This window comes from Octopus sinensis, linkage group LG10 (assembly GCF_006345805.1).
Source record: "Octopus sinensis linkage group LG10, ASM634580v1, whole genome shotgun sequence".
NCBI lineage: Eukaryota > Metazoa > Mollusca > Cephalopoda > Octopoda > Octopodidae > Octopus > Octopus sinensis.
The window spans coordinates 70,783,248-70,800,221 of record NC_043006.1 but is presented as its reverse complement, the minus strand read 5'-3'; the positions used below and the strand labels follow the sequence as shown (position 1 = coordinate 70,800,221).

Here is a 16,974-nt window from a genome sequence, read left to right as displayed (position 1 = left end):
GCAGCAGTGCTGATGTTATTAGTGGTGGAAACAGGGTTGAAGATAGCAGCAGTGGCGGCAGCGATGGTGGTGGTGGTGGCGGTGTTATTGATCCAGGAAGCCAAAGTACTTGACTTCAATACTAAAGTGATGTGTTCTTGATAGAAATCTAACTCCTCACACCACCACCACCACCACTATCTTCACCATCACTGCAACCTCCACATCCCCCCATCTTCACTACCAAAAATCCTCTTTACCCACCGCCAACAATCATTGCAAAGTGCCACATCACCACCATCGCCGCCGCCATGGCAATAGCCACACCATACCACAACAGCATCACCCCCTACTCGTCCACCATTGCCACCACTCCCATCAACACCATTCCAACCCCATTAGAGAGATGGAGAGAGAGAACAGCAGCAGCCCCACCGCCATCGCTACTATAGTCCCTACCCATTCCCATCGCCACTATAGCCCCCCCCACCCTACCCACCCCAACATCGCTACCATTATATCTCAGAGTCACAATGAAAACATAATTACAATATATAGGAAATAAGGAAAATGTCAGTCGGTGTGTGTGTGTATATATATATATATATACACACATACATACATACATATATATGTATATATACATATACACACATACATATGTATGTGTGATGATAATAATAGCGAACCCCCCCCCTTCTCCACTGGTGCCCTACCATTACCAGTTCTACCACCAGTCAGCTCCCAATCCTTAATTTAATCCCCCCCTTCTCCGATCCCTTAACAATTACATGAAGACCAAGTCCTGGTCTCTCCCTCCACTCTCCGCCATCACCGTATACTGTCACACCCACCACAGATTCCTCACCCCGCTACTGTCATCACCAACAAAGGAGCCTTTAAATGGCTGCTAAACCTGCTAGAAGTAGTAGTCAAATCTCACGCTACCTTATTTAAAGATGTCTAAGGAGGCATTGGACGATAAGATCCAAGGTAGACTATGTCTGAAGAAGAGACCGGGTGGTCGAGTTCGAAATGCTTTTTCATCATAGATCTGCTCAAAGAGAGCTGACCTGGGGCTATACAACACCACTAGCCCCATCTCTTGATCCATTCCCCATCACCACTACTCTCACCCTTTCTCCCGACACTGTCAGTCATTAAAAAAGGGGACAAATGCTGTTGCTATTTTAAGATTTTAATATTCATGTACTAGTTGCGATGATGATGACAGACATCTGTGGTGAAACTGCATCAATTGGTTGCCAAGCAACTGATGATTACACTGAATCAAAAAAAAAAAACCAAAAATGGTTGTGTGTGTGTGTGCATGTAAGCGTCTATGTCCTAGTCATCTGTTCAGGGCTACATTAATGTATGCATGTGTGTATGTATGTATGTCCGTCCCCAACAGAGCATGTTTGTACATTTGTACAAGACTATGTATACGTCTGTGTGTGTCTTAGTATGGCTAAGTACGTGTTGATGTCCTAGTGTGTGTATGTATAGCTTTGTATAGAATAGTATACGTGCGAGTGTGTGCATGTGTTAATACCCTAGTGTACGTACATGCAGATCCCTGCAGGCGTACGTAAGTATATGTAGGCACAAATGTTATGCGCGTGATGTCCCAGTGTGTATGCTTGTATTGTTATTTAACCCCCAAAGCACACCCTCCTGTTCAAAATGTCACCATCCTATCCTTTGTTCAGGCATAGTTCACCGCAGACTACATTATTCAACCTGTCCTTTATAAAACGTTAGGGTATGATTTAAGATACAATTTGGCTGCTGTTTCTAGCAGGTTGAGCGAGCAACCACATCACGTCTCCATTTTAATGTGTGCGCGTGCGTGTGTGCAGATAAGCGCAACCCTAGCTATGACGCGCATGCGTAGAACAAATGGTAATATCGATTTCTTTGCTCCCTTTTCCCAAGAAGAGCTTGCATTTGAAGGGAATAGAGAAATGGGCTGTTGTGGGGCTCATGGCTTTCCAAAAGATGACATACAGCATGGAACGATGTGCGATCCTTGATCACATGTAGTGAGTGCAAAGTCATGTGAAGAACATTTATCTTCTGGCATTTGACTGAAATTTTGGAAGCCCTTAAGATATGTGCGTGTGTGTGAGTGCAAAGCGTGTATCATTTAAGTCAGAATGTAACTTAGCCATTCAATGAATAGAAATCAATAAAATAAGTGCTGGGATCAATTATTGATATGATGTAGAAATCGGTGAAACTAGTGCCTTTGGCATTGCTTGCTCTCCAATGAGTGGAACTTATAAAAGCTAAGAAAACATAATAAAGCCATACTCTCACACATTCACACAAACAAATGTTAAACCATACACTAATACAAACAAACACACACACACATTCACCTAATCACAAATCATTCACTGAAATTTCTCCAACCACGACCAAATCTAAAGGGAAACAGTGAAAGAGAATGAAAGAGAGAAAGAAAGAGAGAGAGAGAGAAAGTCGAATGTGATACCAGCAGCCTGCAATGACTAAATAAAGAGAGGAAGGGGACATACTTGACTGCTGGCCCCACCAGAGGGACACATAGTCGTATCTAACAGGAAGTAGGTTCACTGTAATTGACATCGATTCGTTGATTCATTGATTTATCACGTTTGATGTGTGAGCGCGCGCGCTGCTTGACCAAGCCACATATTGAGGGTTTCCCCGTTTTCTTTGCTGTATGCAGAAAAAGCAGTATTTATGTTTATACATACACTGCTTTTTCTGCGTACTGCAGAGCACACACACACACACACACACACATATATATACATAATCAAATACAGATACATATGTGTGTATGTGCAGGTATATAGTTATATATACGTATACGAGATCATGACCTACTCATATATAAGCACATATTTATGCATATACACCAATTTATATAGATATGAACATGTGTGTGTGTGTACGTATATACATGTGTGCATATGTATGTATATATCTACTTCTCACATGTGTCTCTACACTACAAGATACCGGTTCCTGTCCCTCTATCATTCTTTAGTCTCTCAACACGTGGCATAAAGCCACCACCCTCAGTTCAGGGGCCTTGCACTTTTTTTGGTAACCTCACTGGTTTCCGTGCTACGAAAAGGGTATCTAGCACACTCTTTAAAGTGGTGGGGTTTAGAAAGGGCATCCAGCCATAGCAACTATACCAAAGCAGAGAGCGCAACGCAATCCTCTGGTTCCTCGGATACCGTCGAACTGTCCTATCCGTCCCAGAATGGAATGCAAACGATAAATGATGATAATGATGTACACATACACACATGTGTGCGTATATATATATGCACATATATAAATATACATACATTGTTACATATTCGTACGCACACATATGTATATATTTATACAAACAACATTATATGATATGAATGTATATATAAGCCCAGGGGTTAATTTGCTCGACTAAAGGCGTTGCTCCAGCATGACCGCAGTCAAATGACTGAGACAATAATATACATATATATATATATATATATATATATATATTTTACACATACAAATCACCTTCAAATACTATCAACAGGGTGGTCCGTCACTACTGCTGCTGCTACTACTACAACTACTAACACTACTACTATACTACTACTAACACTACTACTACTACTGCTGCTGCCGCCGCCACCACCACCACCACCAGCTACAGTACTGTTTCAACTCATACCACCCAGCAGGTCCTTCATATCTTGTACATTATCACCATTACTACCACCACCGCCACCTCCTCCTCCTCCACTGGTGATAATCCCATTTGATGCTACCTCATCGGGGATTATTAATAGTTATGTGTTGTAACGTGAAGTTTTGACAACAGTTTCACTTTCATCTTTACCGGAGATGGTTTTTTTTGCGGTGGGCTTGGTTGGGGTGACATTTTACGATATAACCGAGTGCAGGAAAGAAGTGAGAGTGGTAGTAGAAGGGTGGTCGTAGGGATATTTCCACCCCTCCGCCCTTTCTTTCATAAATAAACACCATAGGAGAGAAAATGAAAGTAGTTACTGGCGGTGGTTATGTCCCTTTGATTCGATATTTGTTAAAACGTTGCCGCTGGGACCACCACACTGGTGATTTATATGACAGGACCAGTATTACATTAAATATTTATAAATAACACATCATATTATTATCATCCTCAAACCATTAACATCATCAAAATTAACACCATATTTGATGTAGCGGTATTTCGCTCGTCTTAACAATCTGAGTTCAAATTCTGCCGAGGTCGACTTCGCCTTTCATCCTTTAGGAGTCGATAAATTAAGTACCAGTTGCGTACAGGAATCGATATAATCGACTAGTCCACTCCCCCAAAATTTCAGGCCTAGTGCCCTTAGTAGAAAATTATAATAATAATAATAATAAATAAATGCCATGATGCAGGACCAGACAGTTGCTCTCGTGGTTTCTAATCGTAACTGATTGGAAGTGTTATCATGTACATTGTTTTGTCTTTGTATAAAATATGGGCTACAGCAAATATTCTGCTCAATACCACAGATTTACTTGTCAGTTGTTTGACCATGTCCCTTAGTGGCTGACGATATGTGCATCTCTGATCATAAGTAGAAGTAGTGGGGGAGCATCATAGCCGTGTGTTGAAAGGAATTCTTAGAGGTTTGGAAACGTGGGTGGTTCGTTCAACATCCTTATTCAGGGACCTTTTGAGTGGAATGGGCTACTCGAGCAGAAGAGAACTCTAACTGGGTCCCACTTGCAAGATCATGTGCTGTTTATCTTGATATGAGATCACCATGTGACGCACATATGAATGTGGTGCATGTGCCTGGTGTACCCTTATCAGACGGGTATTCTGGGCTTCGGATATTTCACCCCAGTGTCACTTTGATGGCATGCACTGCTCTCTCACTCACTACTACTACTACTAGTAATAATAATAATAATAATAATAATAATTATTATTATTATTGGGGTCGGCGAGCTAGCGGAATGGTTACCACACCAGACAAAATGCTTAGCGGCATTTCGTCCGTCCTTATATTCTGAGTTCAAATTCTACCGAGGTCGACTATGCCTTTCATCCTTTCATGGTCGATAAAATAAGTACCAGTTGAGCACTGGAGTCGATGCAATCGAATTACCTTTCCCTTGAAATTGCCGGTCTTGTGCCAAAATTTGAAATCTTTATTACCTCCGTCTTAGCTAAGGCGGAGGTATTGCTTTCAGTAGTGTTCGTTTTCTTGTCCGTGGACAAGAGATCTCAAGATTTGCTGCATGGATTCGGATGAAACTTCCAGGGAAGATTGGCCTCGAGACCGGCACGAACTGATTAGATCCAGTGGGACTGAACCCGGAACCATGTGGTTGGGGAAGCAAACTTCTTACAACAGCCAATCCTGGGCCGATAAAATTTGAAATTTATTTTGTTTAGAATTGCTTTGAGCTTTACAACAGCGGTACTGTTGATGGTGGTGGAAGGTAAGATATTTTATTTATTCAATCAATTAGCTTTAAATTTGTATGGATGTGTATCATTCGTTACTACCGCGAGCGATTGAACTATAATGGGTGAAACTGGAATAAGCACAGTTAAGCCATGAGGCCAGTAGTCTAGTAATTGAATCTCTCATTCCGGGTGTCTGTGTAACATAAACACGCATTAACACACCCAGATGATTTCCTTCTTTAAGTCAACTTGCAAAACAAAGACAGGTAGAATCTAATGCAGTGAGTGAGGCAGAGTTATGTACCTTGACTACAGTCGCATTAAACTGAATCTCACTCTCATAACCCGAGAGATTGGTCTCCACCAGAGCAAAGCTGTCTTCATGAAAACAACACATTCGTTCCTATACATACGTAGCTGAACAAATTGCTTCTGACGATTGTCACCTCTCCTTTGCTGTGTCTCTTAATAAAATCTTGTAGTTTTTTTTTCTATCTATCGTAAAGTTGGAGAATTCAGACCAACTTCACACAAAAGTATGATTTACTGCTTTTCCAAGCATGATGACATTGAAATGTGTCCGTAAATAAGTAATGAAAATTAAACCATGTCCTAAGGATAAAGGCAGTATTTTTCATAAGCCCATTTCAACCACCAGGATAGGTTTATCCTGTTTAAACTTCCTGTGCAAAAGTAAAAGAGAACCTACTATCAGTGAACAACAAATTCTGTGTCAGTAAGTCACTAATTAAATGCCTTAGTATCCTTTTCTACTCTAGGCACAAGGCCCGAAATTTTTTTGTGGGGGTGGGGGGTGGCAGTCGATTAATTTGGACTCAGAACGTAGCGACGGGTGAAATACTGCTAAACATTTCGTTCGGCGCATTAACGACTCTGCCAGCTCGTTCCCTTAATAATAATAATGAAATAATAATAATGATGGTGGTTTTCCACAAGAGCAGCCATTTTGGGAGAGGGAATACATCGATTACATCGACACCAGTGTTTCACTAGTACTTAATTTATCGACTCCGAAAAAATGAAAGACAAAGTCAACCTCGACGGAATTTGAACTCAGAACGTAGCGACGGGCGAAATACCGCTAAGCTTTTCGTCCGGCGCGCTAAGATTCTGCCATCTCGCGATGTACCAAGTAGGTACTGCTGATGAAGAGTGTGTGTAAAGTCGAATGAGATAAAGCGATGTTGATATCTTTCTCTCTTGTAAAAAGTATTAAGTAACAGTACGTCTTAGTCATAAGGTCTAACTTTGAAATAAGAATTAGAAGTTGTCTACGTAATCCCACCACTCTCCATAATCCCCCCTCCCGCCCATTAACACCCTCTTCATTCCCCTATGAGAATCCATTCAATAATAATCCGTCAAGTTAAACAGAACATAACAGTGTGTGGTTGTGTCAGAGTAGAGTTGTCTCCCTTGCACTTCTCAGTTTAATTCCAAGCGAAGTTCGACAGCGAAAATCTTAGTGGTCATGAGATCAAACCATCGATCAAAGGGTCAAATGATCGAGTCCCAACAACGGCACTGATTTTATAACTCAGTATGCCGCTCGTCTAATTCTCTCAACTTCAAAGTAGTCGTAGCTACACATCACAGCTCCACAGAACATAGTCAAAACAGATTACAATTATTTAGGCTCTTAATGATGGTATTTGATTTTACAGACACCCAAGTTGATGGGAAGTCGAGTTATGCTTGCTTTTCTGACGAATATTACTGGAGTAAGTGATGTAAAATGATGTGAAGCATTTTAAACCGGAATTTGTTGCAGACACAACTCAATGAGATGTTATCATGTGTACTAAAATTCTTATTGTAAAACGAATTAATAAATGATACGTTATCTTGCAGTAATGTTGCTTGTTCCTTCTCGAGCCATGCCTAGCTCATAAGGGCCGGTTTCCCGATTTGATTGGCGTATAGGTTCTCTACGTGGACGAGACGCCGGTCCGTTGCAGGTGAGCTACTAGATGCAGGAGGAAAGAGTGAGAGAAAATTATGGCGAAAGAGTTAGCAGAAGTTCACCATTTCCTTCTGCCGGAATCGCGTCGAGCTTTGGGTGTTTCGCTCATAAACACGCACATCGTCCGGTCTGGGATTCGAACCCGCGATCCCTCGACCGCGGGTCCGCTGCCCTAACCACTAGGCCACGTACCTCCACTATCTTGCAGTGCTGAGTTTAGATTCGGCGAAAGGTTTACGAGAAAACAAAAGTCTCTAACTTCTGTGATTTCCAAACTTCAGAGTTCTCAATTGTCTTTGCGAGTTTGGCTATTGGAACTAGTCTGTGGTAATAATTATGGGATGGCTAGTGTGTGTGCGCGAGCACGTAGAAATACCAACTTTATGCCTGGGTACACAGTAAAACGGCTGGATCAACTGTACTTGTGGCTATTTCTGGACTGGAAAATTTAAGAGGAAGGCCCTTGGATATTAAATCTAAATTTGAAATAGTTTCCAAACATTTTGTCCCTGCCTATCATTGGATATTACTGCAGACCAAAATTTACATCAGAAAGAAGAAGAAAAAAAAAAGTAGGTTGACTGAAACACCAAAATGGTTCTGGATGACCAAAAATTCCCTGTCACATTTGGAAAGACAGCAACAATATTTGAATGTTTCCAGTGGTTCCCAAAGTGGGTGGTATTGCCCACCCCACTAGGGGGCGGTGGAAAGTTCCAGGGGGTGTTGAAAAAAAGTGGGGCGATAATGGGATAGTGATTCATGTAAAAAGTGGAGCGACAATGGGGTAGCGATACAAGTAAAAACAACAAAATATTGGGTTCATTAAGTTTTATTTGTGAAATACAGTTGCTTTGAATTTGCTCCAGAAAGAGGTCTATGTTTGTGATGGTTAGTTGGGGTGGAGGTGCTCGGAATGTGGCCAGTGTGTCAAAGGGGCGGCAGCCCCCAAAAGTCTGTGAACCACTGGTTTACACCATATGTTTATACTACAGTCGTCGTATTATAAGCTGGGAAATATGGTAACTATGGAAATTTACAGAGCAGCATATGTGTCATATGAGTTTTGTTATTATAGTCCAATAATGTATAAATGTCTCATTATCTTGTCTAAATAATTTTTATCGGCTTAACAATGAATATTGAGATGCCTATCATTGGACAAAACGATGCTAAAGGTTGTGTCTTGGAGGCATTTAAAGAGGCTGGGCCGTCACATTTTCATTTAACACAAACACACACATATAGATACATATAAATATATTATACACTACATGTGGCAATGCCCCAGCATGGCCACAGGCAATAAGCTGGAACCAATGGGATGCTAGTTTTGCAGAATCTATTTTGAAGAATATTGATAAATATTTTGGTTTTGGTATAACTCAGATAGCGTTGTAACCATGGTGTGTTTGGAGGTGTGGGGAGACACACACACACATCGATATAGTGGACACACATGCATGCACACACATATACACTGATGCAAACATGCATGCACACACATGACACATAGCATGCTGGATGAAATGCTTAGCAGCATTTCACCCGTTGCTATGTTCTGAGTTCAAATTCTGCTGAGGTCAACTTTGCCTTTCATCCTTTCAGAGTCGATGAAATAAGTACCAGTTGAACACTTGGGGTCAATGTAGTCAACTAGTCCCCACCAGACAAATTAAAGGCCTCATGCTGTTAGTAGAAAGGATGATTATTATTATTATCATTATTATTATTATTATTATTATTTACAAGATGGCAGTGAAGAGTGGGTAAAAGTAATGTTCTGTTGTCTTACAGTATAGTATTTGGGCAGAAGAGACAAGGACAGAAGTGTGGTGTCTCACAGTACAGCACAACCCTAAATCGTATTCTTGTGCCAACATTTGAAATTATGAATGTTGCTGTTTCTGTTGATGTATTACCAAGAATATATAAAATTTCTTTTATCTTGAAGATTTTTATGTTCAATTCCTTGCAGGCTGATTGATGTAGAAGAGAGATTGTACACACACACATGTCATACATACACACAAATACATATTTTATATCTTAATAGTCATAAGAAGTCTGTGACGTTAGCGAAATATTGAAAGAGAAATGTTGAAACACGAAGAAAGTAATTCAGAAAGAAAAATGGAAAAGTAAAAATAAAATAAATAGATAAAATAAAAAATTTAGAAAAAAAAAAAACCCAGTTGAGTTGAGTCTTAAAGAATATTCTTTACATGACTCTATTCACAGAACACACGTGCTCTGTGGAATTGAGTGTATTGGCGTCATTTGAGAAGTTCAGAGATGTAAGTAGAAGTCACAGGGTACCAAACCTTAATGTGGAGATTAGCAGTGAGGTGTGGTGGTGGTGGTGGTGGTGGTGATGGTGCTAGTTTCAGGGTGGAATTAAGTAAACAGCATGTCAATATTCCTTATAAAAATATGGCTGCTAATATGGAAAGGAATATGGCAAAGTTATGTTTCCGCTAGGATGAAAAATAAATATACCAAAAAAAAAAAAGAATTTTTTTTCCTGGCTTGTCTGTTTGTGTGTTTGTTCTGATGGAAACATTTGAGAAGTGTTCCAATGGTTTTTAAAAGGCCTAAGAAAAAAACAAAGGAAAGGAAGGAAGAAGAAGCAGGTGAAGAAAAGGAGGGAGAAGAAGAAGGTGTAGAAGAAAAGAAGAAGGGAGGAGAAGAAGAACGTGAAGAAGAGGAAGGAGAAGAAGAAGGTGTAGAAGAAAAGAAGAAGGGAGGAGAAGAAGAACGTGAAGAAGAGGAAGGAGAAGAAGAAGGTGAAGAAGGAGAAGAAGAAAGTGGAAAAGAAGAAGGAGAAGAGGGAAAAGAAGAAGGTGGAGAAAAAGAAGACAGAGGAGAAAAAGGAGAGGCAGGAGAGAGAAGACAAGAAGAAGAAGGACAATAATAACTGTGTCTAATATAGGAACATGGCTTCTTAAGACAGTGAGCTGGCAGAATCATAAGCATGCTGGACAAAATGCTTAATGGTATTTCGTCCATCTTTACAGTCTAAGCTCAAATTCCATTGAGGTCAACTTTGCCTTTCATCCTTTCGGGGTCAATAAAATAAGCACCAGTTGAGTACTGGGGTCACTGTTACTGACATGGCCCCTTCCCTGGACTTCTTAACCTTGTCCCAAAATTTGAAACCATTGGCGAGCTGGCAGAACCATTAGCATGCTGGGCCAAATGCTCAGTGGCATTTTGTCTGTCTTTACATTTCCAAGTTCAAATACCACTGAGGTTGACTTTGCCTTTCATCCTTTCAGGGTCGATAAATTAAGTACCAGTTGCATACTGGTGTCGATCTAATCAGCTGGTCCCCTCCCCCAAAATTTCGGGCCTTGTGCCTAGAGTAGAAAAATTGCTATTATTATTATTATTATTATTATTATTATTATTATTATATTATTATTATTAAGGTGATAAGTTGGCAGAGTCTTTAGCGTGCTGGATGAAATGCTTAGTGGTATTTCACCTGTTGCTATGTTCTGAGTTCAATTTCAGCTGAGGCCAACTTTGCCTTTCATCTTTTCAGGGTCGATGAAATAAGTACCAGTTGAACACTAGGGGTCAATGTAATCAACTAGTCCCCTCCCCACAAATTACAAGCCTTGTGCCTTTAGTAGAAAGGATTATTATTATTATTATTATTATTATTATTATATTATTATTATTAAGGTGATAAGTTGGCAGAGTCTTTAGCGTGCTGGATGAAATGCTTAGTGGTATTTCACCTGTTGCTATGTTCTGAGTTCAATTTCAGCTGAGGCCAACTTTGCCTTTCATCTTTTCAGGGTCGATGAAATAAGTACCAGTTGAACACTAGGGGTCAATGTAATCAACTAGTCCCCTCCCCACAAATTACAAGCCTTGTGCCTTTAGTAGAAAGGATTATTATTATTATTATTATTATTATTATTATTATTATTATTTACAAGATGGCAGTGAAGAGGGTATAAAAGTAATGTTCTGTTGTCTTACAGTACAGAATCTGGCTAGAAGAGACAGGGACCGCAGTGTGGTGTCTCACAGTACAGCACAACACCAAATTGCATTTTTGTGCCAACATTCGAAATTATGAATGTTGTTGTTTCTGTTGATGTATTACCAAGTTGTATATTTGGAACACTGATTTGGTCTGTCATCAGCTAAAAGACCTCTCTCTCTCTCTCACACACATCGAGAAACAAGTATATTGCATTTAAATGTCACAGTTTATGACTTAATATCAAATGTAGGAAGTGGAGAAGTTCTTCACAGCTTCATCACTTCTCAACACTGTACGGAAACCAGCAGTTTTCTATCCCTAATACACAACATCCATTCTTCTTCAGTATAAGGACCCTCTCACATCCATAAGTGGCTTTCACTTCTGGTCATTGATCAATGACCAGGCAAGAACAGATTATGATGGAAACCTCCACAACAAATCATATTTAAATCAACCAAGTCACTAAAATTGCTGTCTCATAGACACATCATCATATGTCTAGCTATTGCCCCATTGCCCCCACCTGTTGTGGTCTCAAGTGAGTCACTTTGTTTCACACACTAAACAACAGCCTATCCCATTTGTATGGCCCCCATCCCACTGTAAAAACTTCAAGTCAGAGTATGAGTAATACTCCTTATCTGCTGATGCAATGAGGGAGTATAGATTCTGTGTTGTTTATCATTCTATCTGTTCATTGTAGGGACCAAATCTCTATATTTCCAGCCTTAAAGTGGAGACTGCACAAGGCAGTAAGTAGCTGAACCCTTACCCTCTATAAATTTCTGACTGACATGACAGTAAGGATACATGAGGCCAGGAGTATGATAATAATAATGAAATTATTGTATATAGTGCTCAGGTGCACCACAACTTGTCAGAAAGTGCATACAAAGTACATGCAGTAATGCAAAAACGTCTGGAAAGCGAACAGTGTATGAGTCAGACACATGCCCGTGTGTGTATTTAGGGGAGAAAATCAGGTGTAGTGCCGGCGAACCCCAGAAAGCATGGAAGTTTCGAAGGATGCAGCGCCCCGACAACTAACAACTGATGCCGGCAGCCCGTTCCATGCTTCAGCAGCTCTCAGCGTGAAAAAATGTTTCCTGAAGTCATGGGAGCTGTGCTGTCCTCTGACCCTGCAAACATGTCCATGGGTGCCAGATGGGTGGAGTCTGAAAAGGCACCCAGAGCCATTGTTTGTACGATGGTTGACAACTTCATGGGTGTCCGCCAAGTCAGCCGCCAGACGTCGGAGCCTCAATGCGTCCATGCCCAGGGAAGCAAGGCGCCCAGGACACAGCAAATGCAGCCTTCTCAATGATACAGCAGTTGCATCTTACCTGTGCTGGTGCCATGTAAAAAGCATCCAGTACACTCTGTAAAGTGGTTGGCATTAGGGGACGGTGTCTAGTCATAGAAACCTTACCAAAACAGACAATTGGAACCTGGTGTAGCTCTCCAGCTTCCCAGCTCCTGTCAAACTGTCCAACCCATGTTAGCATGGAAAACAGATGTTAATTGATGATGTTGCTCTTACAATAAAGTCTTTAAAAACAGGGACTGCATGAACCATTGTGAAGAAATGTGACATAATATACCACCAACGAATTCCCTGTCTTTAAAACTGGAACTACATAAAGAGCAAGGGAGATTTTTAAACATCATCTAATATGAATAATCTTGCCTTCTACTCAGCTCAAGGATCTCATCACAGGCTGATGAGACCTGTTACAGGTACCATGTAAATCAGTATTACCTGTTCCATGGTTGAGTGGTTGGCAACAAAACTGGCTCTTCCTCACTTGAATGGCTTGTTACTCTTGTGACAGGGATGTCTGAACACCCAGCTGGACTGAAAACAAGACCTGTTGAAGGGTAGTTGAGCTCCCTGTGGACCAAAATCCACCCAGATGGGGAAGGCAATGGTAAACGACCCCAATATTTTTGCCAAGAAAACACTGTAAGTCAGAATGAAGTAATGCTATGGCTTCATCATCAATGGGAGAACCTGCCCTGTACTTAATCAGGAAGACTTTTGTTGTAGAGTCATCAACACATGATGATGACGATATGTGATGATGATGACAAATCTTGCCATGATATCATCTTCAACAAACGCCTAACTGCTTTTAGAATAGGGAATCAAACATTTGAAGTTCTACAGATGACCCCCAATGAGGACTGGTTGAAAATTTGAGTCAAATTAACACACTGGACAAATAAATTATCTGTATGTTGAAGAGACAGCTAATGACCCTATATAATAAGCCTTAAAAACACACCAATCCTAGTGAGATCCTTAATAAAACAACTCATAAGCCCCATCCATATATAAGATTAATAAGGACAATAACATTCATTCAGTACTTGCAGAATAAATAGTTGTACTCAACGGACCCCTAACCCTTTTGATACAAATTCATTTGGGACTGTCCCTGGTTCTATGATACAAACTTGCCATTTTAAAGTGAACCCTTTCATCAAAATTTCATGTTAATTGATGTCCTAAGCACCGGGTTAATAAGGAGAAAGTTGTGTTATGAAAGTTTTCATTATTGTTAAAATCAACAGAAAGAAAGACAGTGTATTTCAAAAAAAAAAAATAAGGTTATAAAAGGGTTCGGAGTCTTTAAATCAAGTGATACAGAATCAATGCCCTTTCTCCAGTTGAGACAATACACGCAGTAAGCCCTGGAAGTGTCCCCAGCAGCAGAGTCAGTGCTAGAGGAATATTAAACTGATAAATCCTCAAAGTACCCACCCACTCTGTTTAAGTTATACAGAACATAAGAAAAGAAGCCTGTTATATAAGGTTAGCAATTAAAATCCAGCATTGCTCGTTAGTACAACCAACCAGATAAATTAACAATGAATATAGGATTATAATTATAATTAGTTGATTATTTAGTTAACACCTTCACTGCAAACTGTAACATTTATTTTGGACTTCAACCACAGCACCCTTATCTCAGAATATTGTCAGCAAGTACCCGCCTAATTCAAGGGGTACCCAAACAGAGTTTGAGCCTGTTTGATGCTTTCAATATATGGAGATGGGTATGAGACATTTTGGCACAGCTGTTTTGGTGCTGCCTATTTGGCATTGCCAATTTGGTGCTGAATTCTTGTTTATGTGTGTGAGTGTTATTTCTTAATGTGCATGAAAAGAGGGAAGGTGTTTAGGTCAATTTTGTCAATTAATAAATTGTAAGGTTTCTCCTCCCTGCTCTCTTTCTACCTGCATGTGCATATTTCTGTGTGTGTGTGTGTGTGTGTATTTGCATACCTCCAGCAGCAAAAAGTACCATTGCCAAAACTGGGTGAATGTCCAGTCAGCTGTGCCAAATCTAAGCATCCACACAGCTGTGCCAAATTGTCTCTTTTGGTAAGGGGACCGTACAAGTAGACTTTTAGGCTGCACTCCAGGGGTATATAGGGCTCAGAAAATACACCTACAAAGGGAATATTTTTCACAGAGGACTGCTTTAATTATTGTACAATATTATAAACACTGTGGGTGAGGAACTTTGCAATGAAAGTGTCTTGAGAAAAAGAGAACAAGAAAAGGAAGAAAATCCAAAAAAAAAAAAGGATGTTATAGAAGTGAAGGAACTTACTTCAGTTTGGGTGGCAGAAGCTGGCGTCAGTGTGCTCGTACTGCTTGTGCTACAGGCGTCTCCAGTGCTCGAGGTATCGGCAGATGAAGACACTGTGGCCATTGATGTGAATGACTCTGAAGACGGCAAAGAAGCATTGTCTGAATAAGCAGAGTCTGTTTCGGTGATATCCAAGCCGCCATCCGGGAACAGTGACGTAAGCTCAGTGTGCATCCCAAAGAAATCATCGCTTGTGTTAAATCCCAGTCCTTTGGTGATTTCTGCAGCCAGTGCATCAAGTTCAGCTTGAATTGGGTCGGTCGGTTCATGATGTACCGGAGGATCACTAGAGTTAATTCCTACTGTAGACTGTGGAGTCGTCGTCGATGGAGCCAGAGACTTTGATATTTCACTCTGTGTCGTATTTAACTGACATTCAAGTTCACAGAGTTCTCCAAGAATAGCATCCAAATTAACATCTTGATTTTCTGAAAGAGAAAAACATAGATATTAGGGCCCATGCTTCATGATCAGTGTTGGGGTGAAACTATAAACCAATAAAACTTTATAAATATTGTGTATGTGAGTGTAGTGATAGACCTCGTAAGATCTTTGCGTGTGTGTGATAAACCTTGTAACATCTTCATTTGGAACCTTGTGTGTGTGTTTGTTTACTGAAAGATTAACATTGAGTTTTATATATCAGCAAAGAAGATACAGTTTTCACCAATTTAACCCCTTTCCACTATGTACAGGCAAATAAATTAAACAACTCTGTGTCTTATACCAGGACCTTTGCACAACAATATACTCCACAAACCAATAAAACTTTATGTAGCTCCTCAATCTGTCAGGGATAACAGTTCAGTATTATTTGAATGACAACCTACCAGCTTACAAAATGAAGGACACATTGGGTGACGAAGTCCTACATATACTATGTCAGTATATAAGACTTGAAACACTGATGCCACAAGTGGCCAAATACCTAAAACACACACACACACACACACACAAACACACATTATATATGTCTATATAGTAAAGTTTAGTTGCCAACAGAAGATGGTGGTCTTGTAAAGAACGATGTTACTTTTGTTTAAGCCCCAGAAAAACATCATTTCCAGCTGTCTATCAACACACAGTCTGTGTCTGTATACTGTTTGCAAGGGAGGTCATTGCTCCTATCCAAACTCCTATCCATCGCTCCCTTGCAAACACTACACGGACACAGACTGTGTGTTGATGACCAGCTGGAAAAGATGTTTTCCTGAGGCTTAAAGAACAGTAACATCATCCTCTATAAGACTGCCACATTCTGTTGGCAAATAAACTTTACTATTCGGTTCTGTTACTGTATGTCTCCCACTCAGAGATTTAAAACAAGTTGTTCATATATATATATATATATATAGTTGAAATTTACAGAAAAAAAAACCACAAAGACAAGTGTATAAACAACAAGCAGGTGTATTAGTTTAACACTCAGGAAGGTGAGAAAGTCTTTTACGTTTTGAGCCTATGCTCTTCAATAGAAAGGAACATGAGGAAATAAATAGAGAGAATTAAAAAAGCTTTTGGAGCTAGCGGTCAATCATATATGTATATATGCGTGTCTGTGTGTGTGTATATATATATATATGTATATGCACCCCCCCATATATATATGTATTTACACACACACACACATATATGTGTGTGTGTGTGTATATATATAGACACAAACGTGGTTGTTGGATAAGAAGCTTGCTGACCGATCACATTGTTTCAGGTTCAGTTCCAGTGCATGGTGCCTTGGGCGAACCCAAAGCCTTTGATAGATGGAAACTGAAAGAAGCCTGCTGTATGTGTGTGTGTGTTACTATCTCCTTGCTTTGGCATCATGTGATAGGTGTAAGTGGGTATCACAAGCAGAGTCCTTCATTTCCAATCCTCTGTGAAGACATGTCAGCCACAGGGA

At 40.2% G+C, this 16,974-nt stretch overlaps 1 protein-coding gene across 7 annotated transcripts in view; it reads right to left on the bottom strand.

Annotated features, from left to right (window-relative positions):
• Positions 1–16,974, bottom strand: part of LOC115216424 (ras-associated and pleckstrin homology domains-containing protein 1) — a 529,703-nt gene that overhangs the window by 105,105 nt on the left and 407,624 nt on the right. For all 7 annotated transcript variants that reach the window (XM_029785747.2, XM_036506776.1, XM_036506775.1 and 4 more), the window contains one exon: positions 15,036–15,502. In XM_029785747.2, coding sequence (XP_029641607.1) covers positions 15,036–15,502 — 467 coding nt within the window. The remainder of the gene's footprint in view (positions 1–15,035; positions 15,503–16,974) is intronic.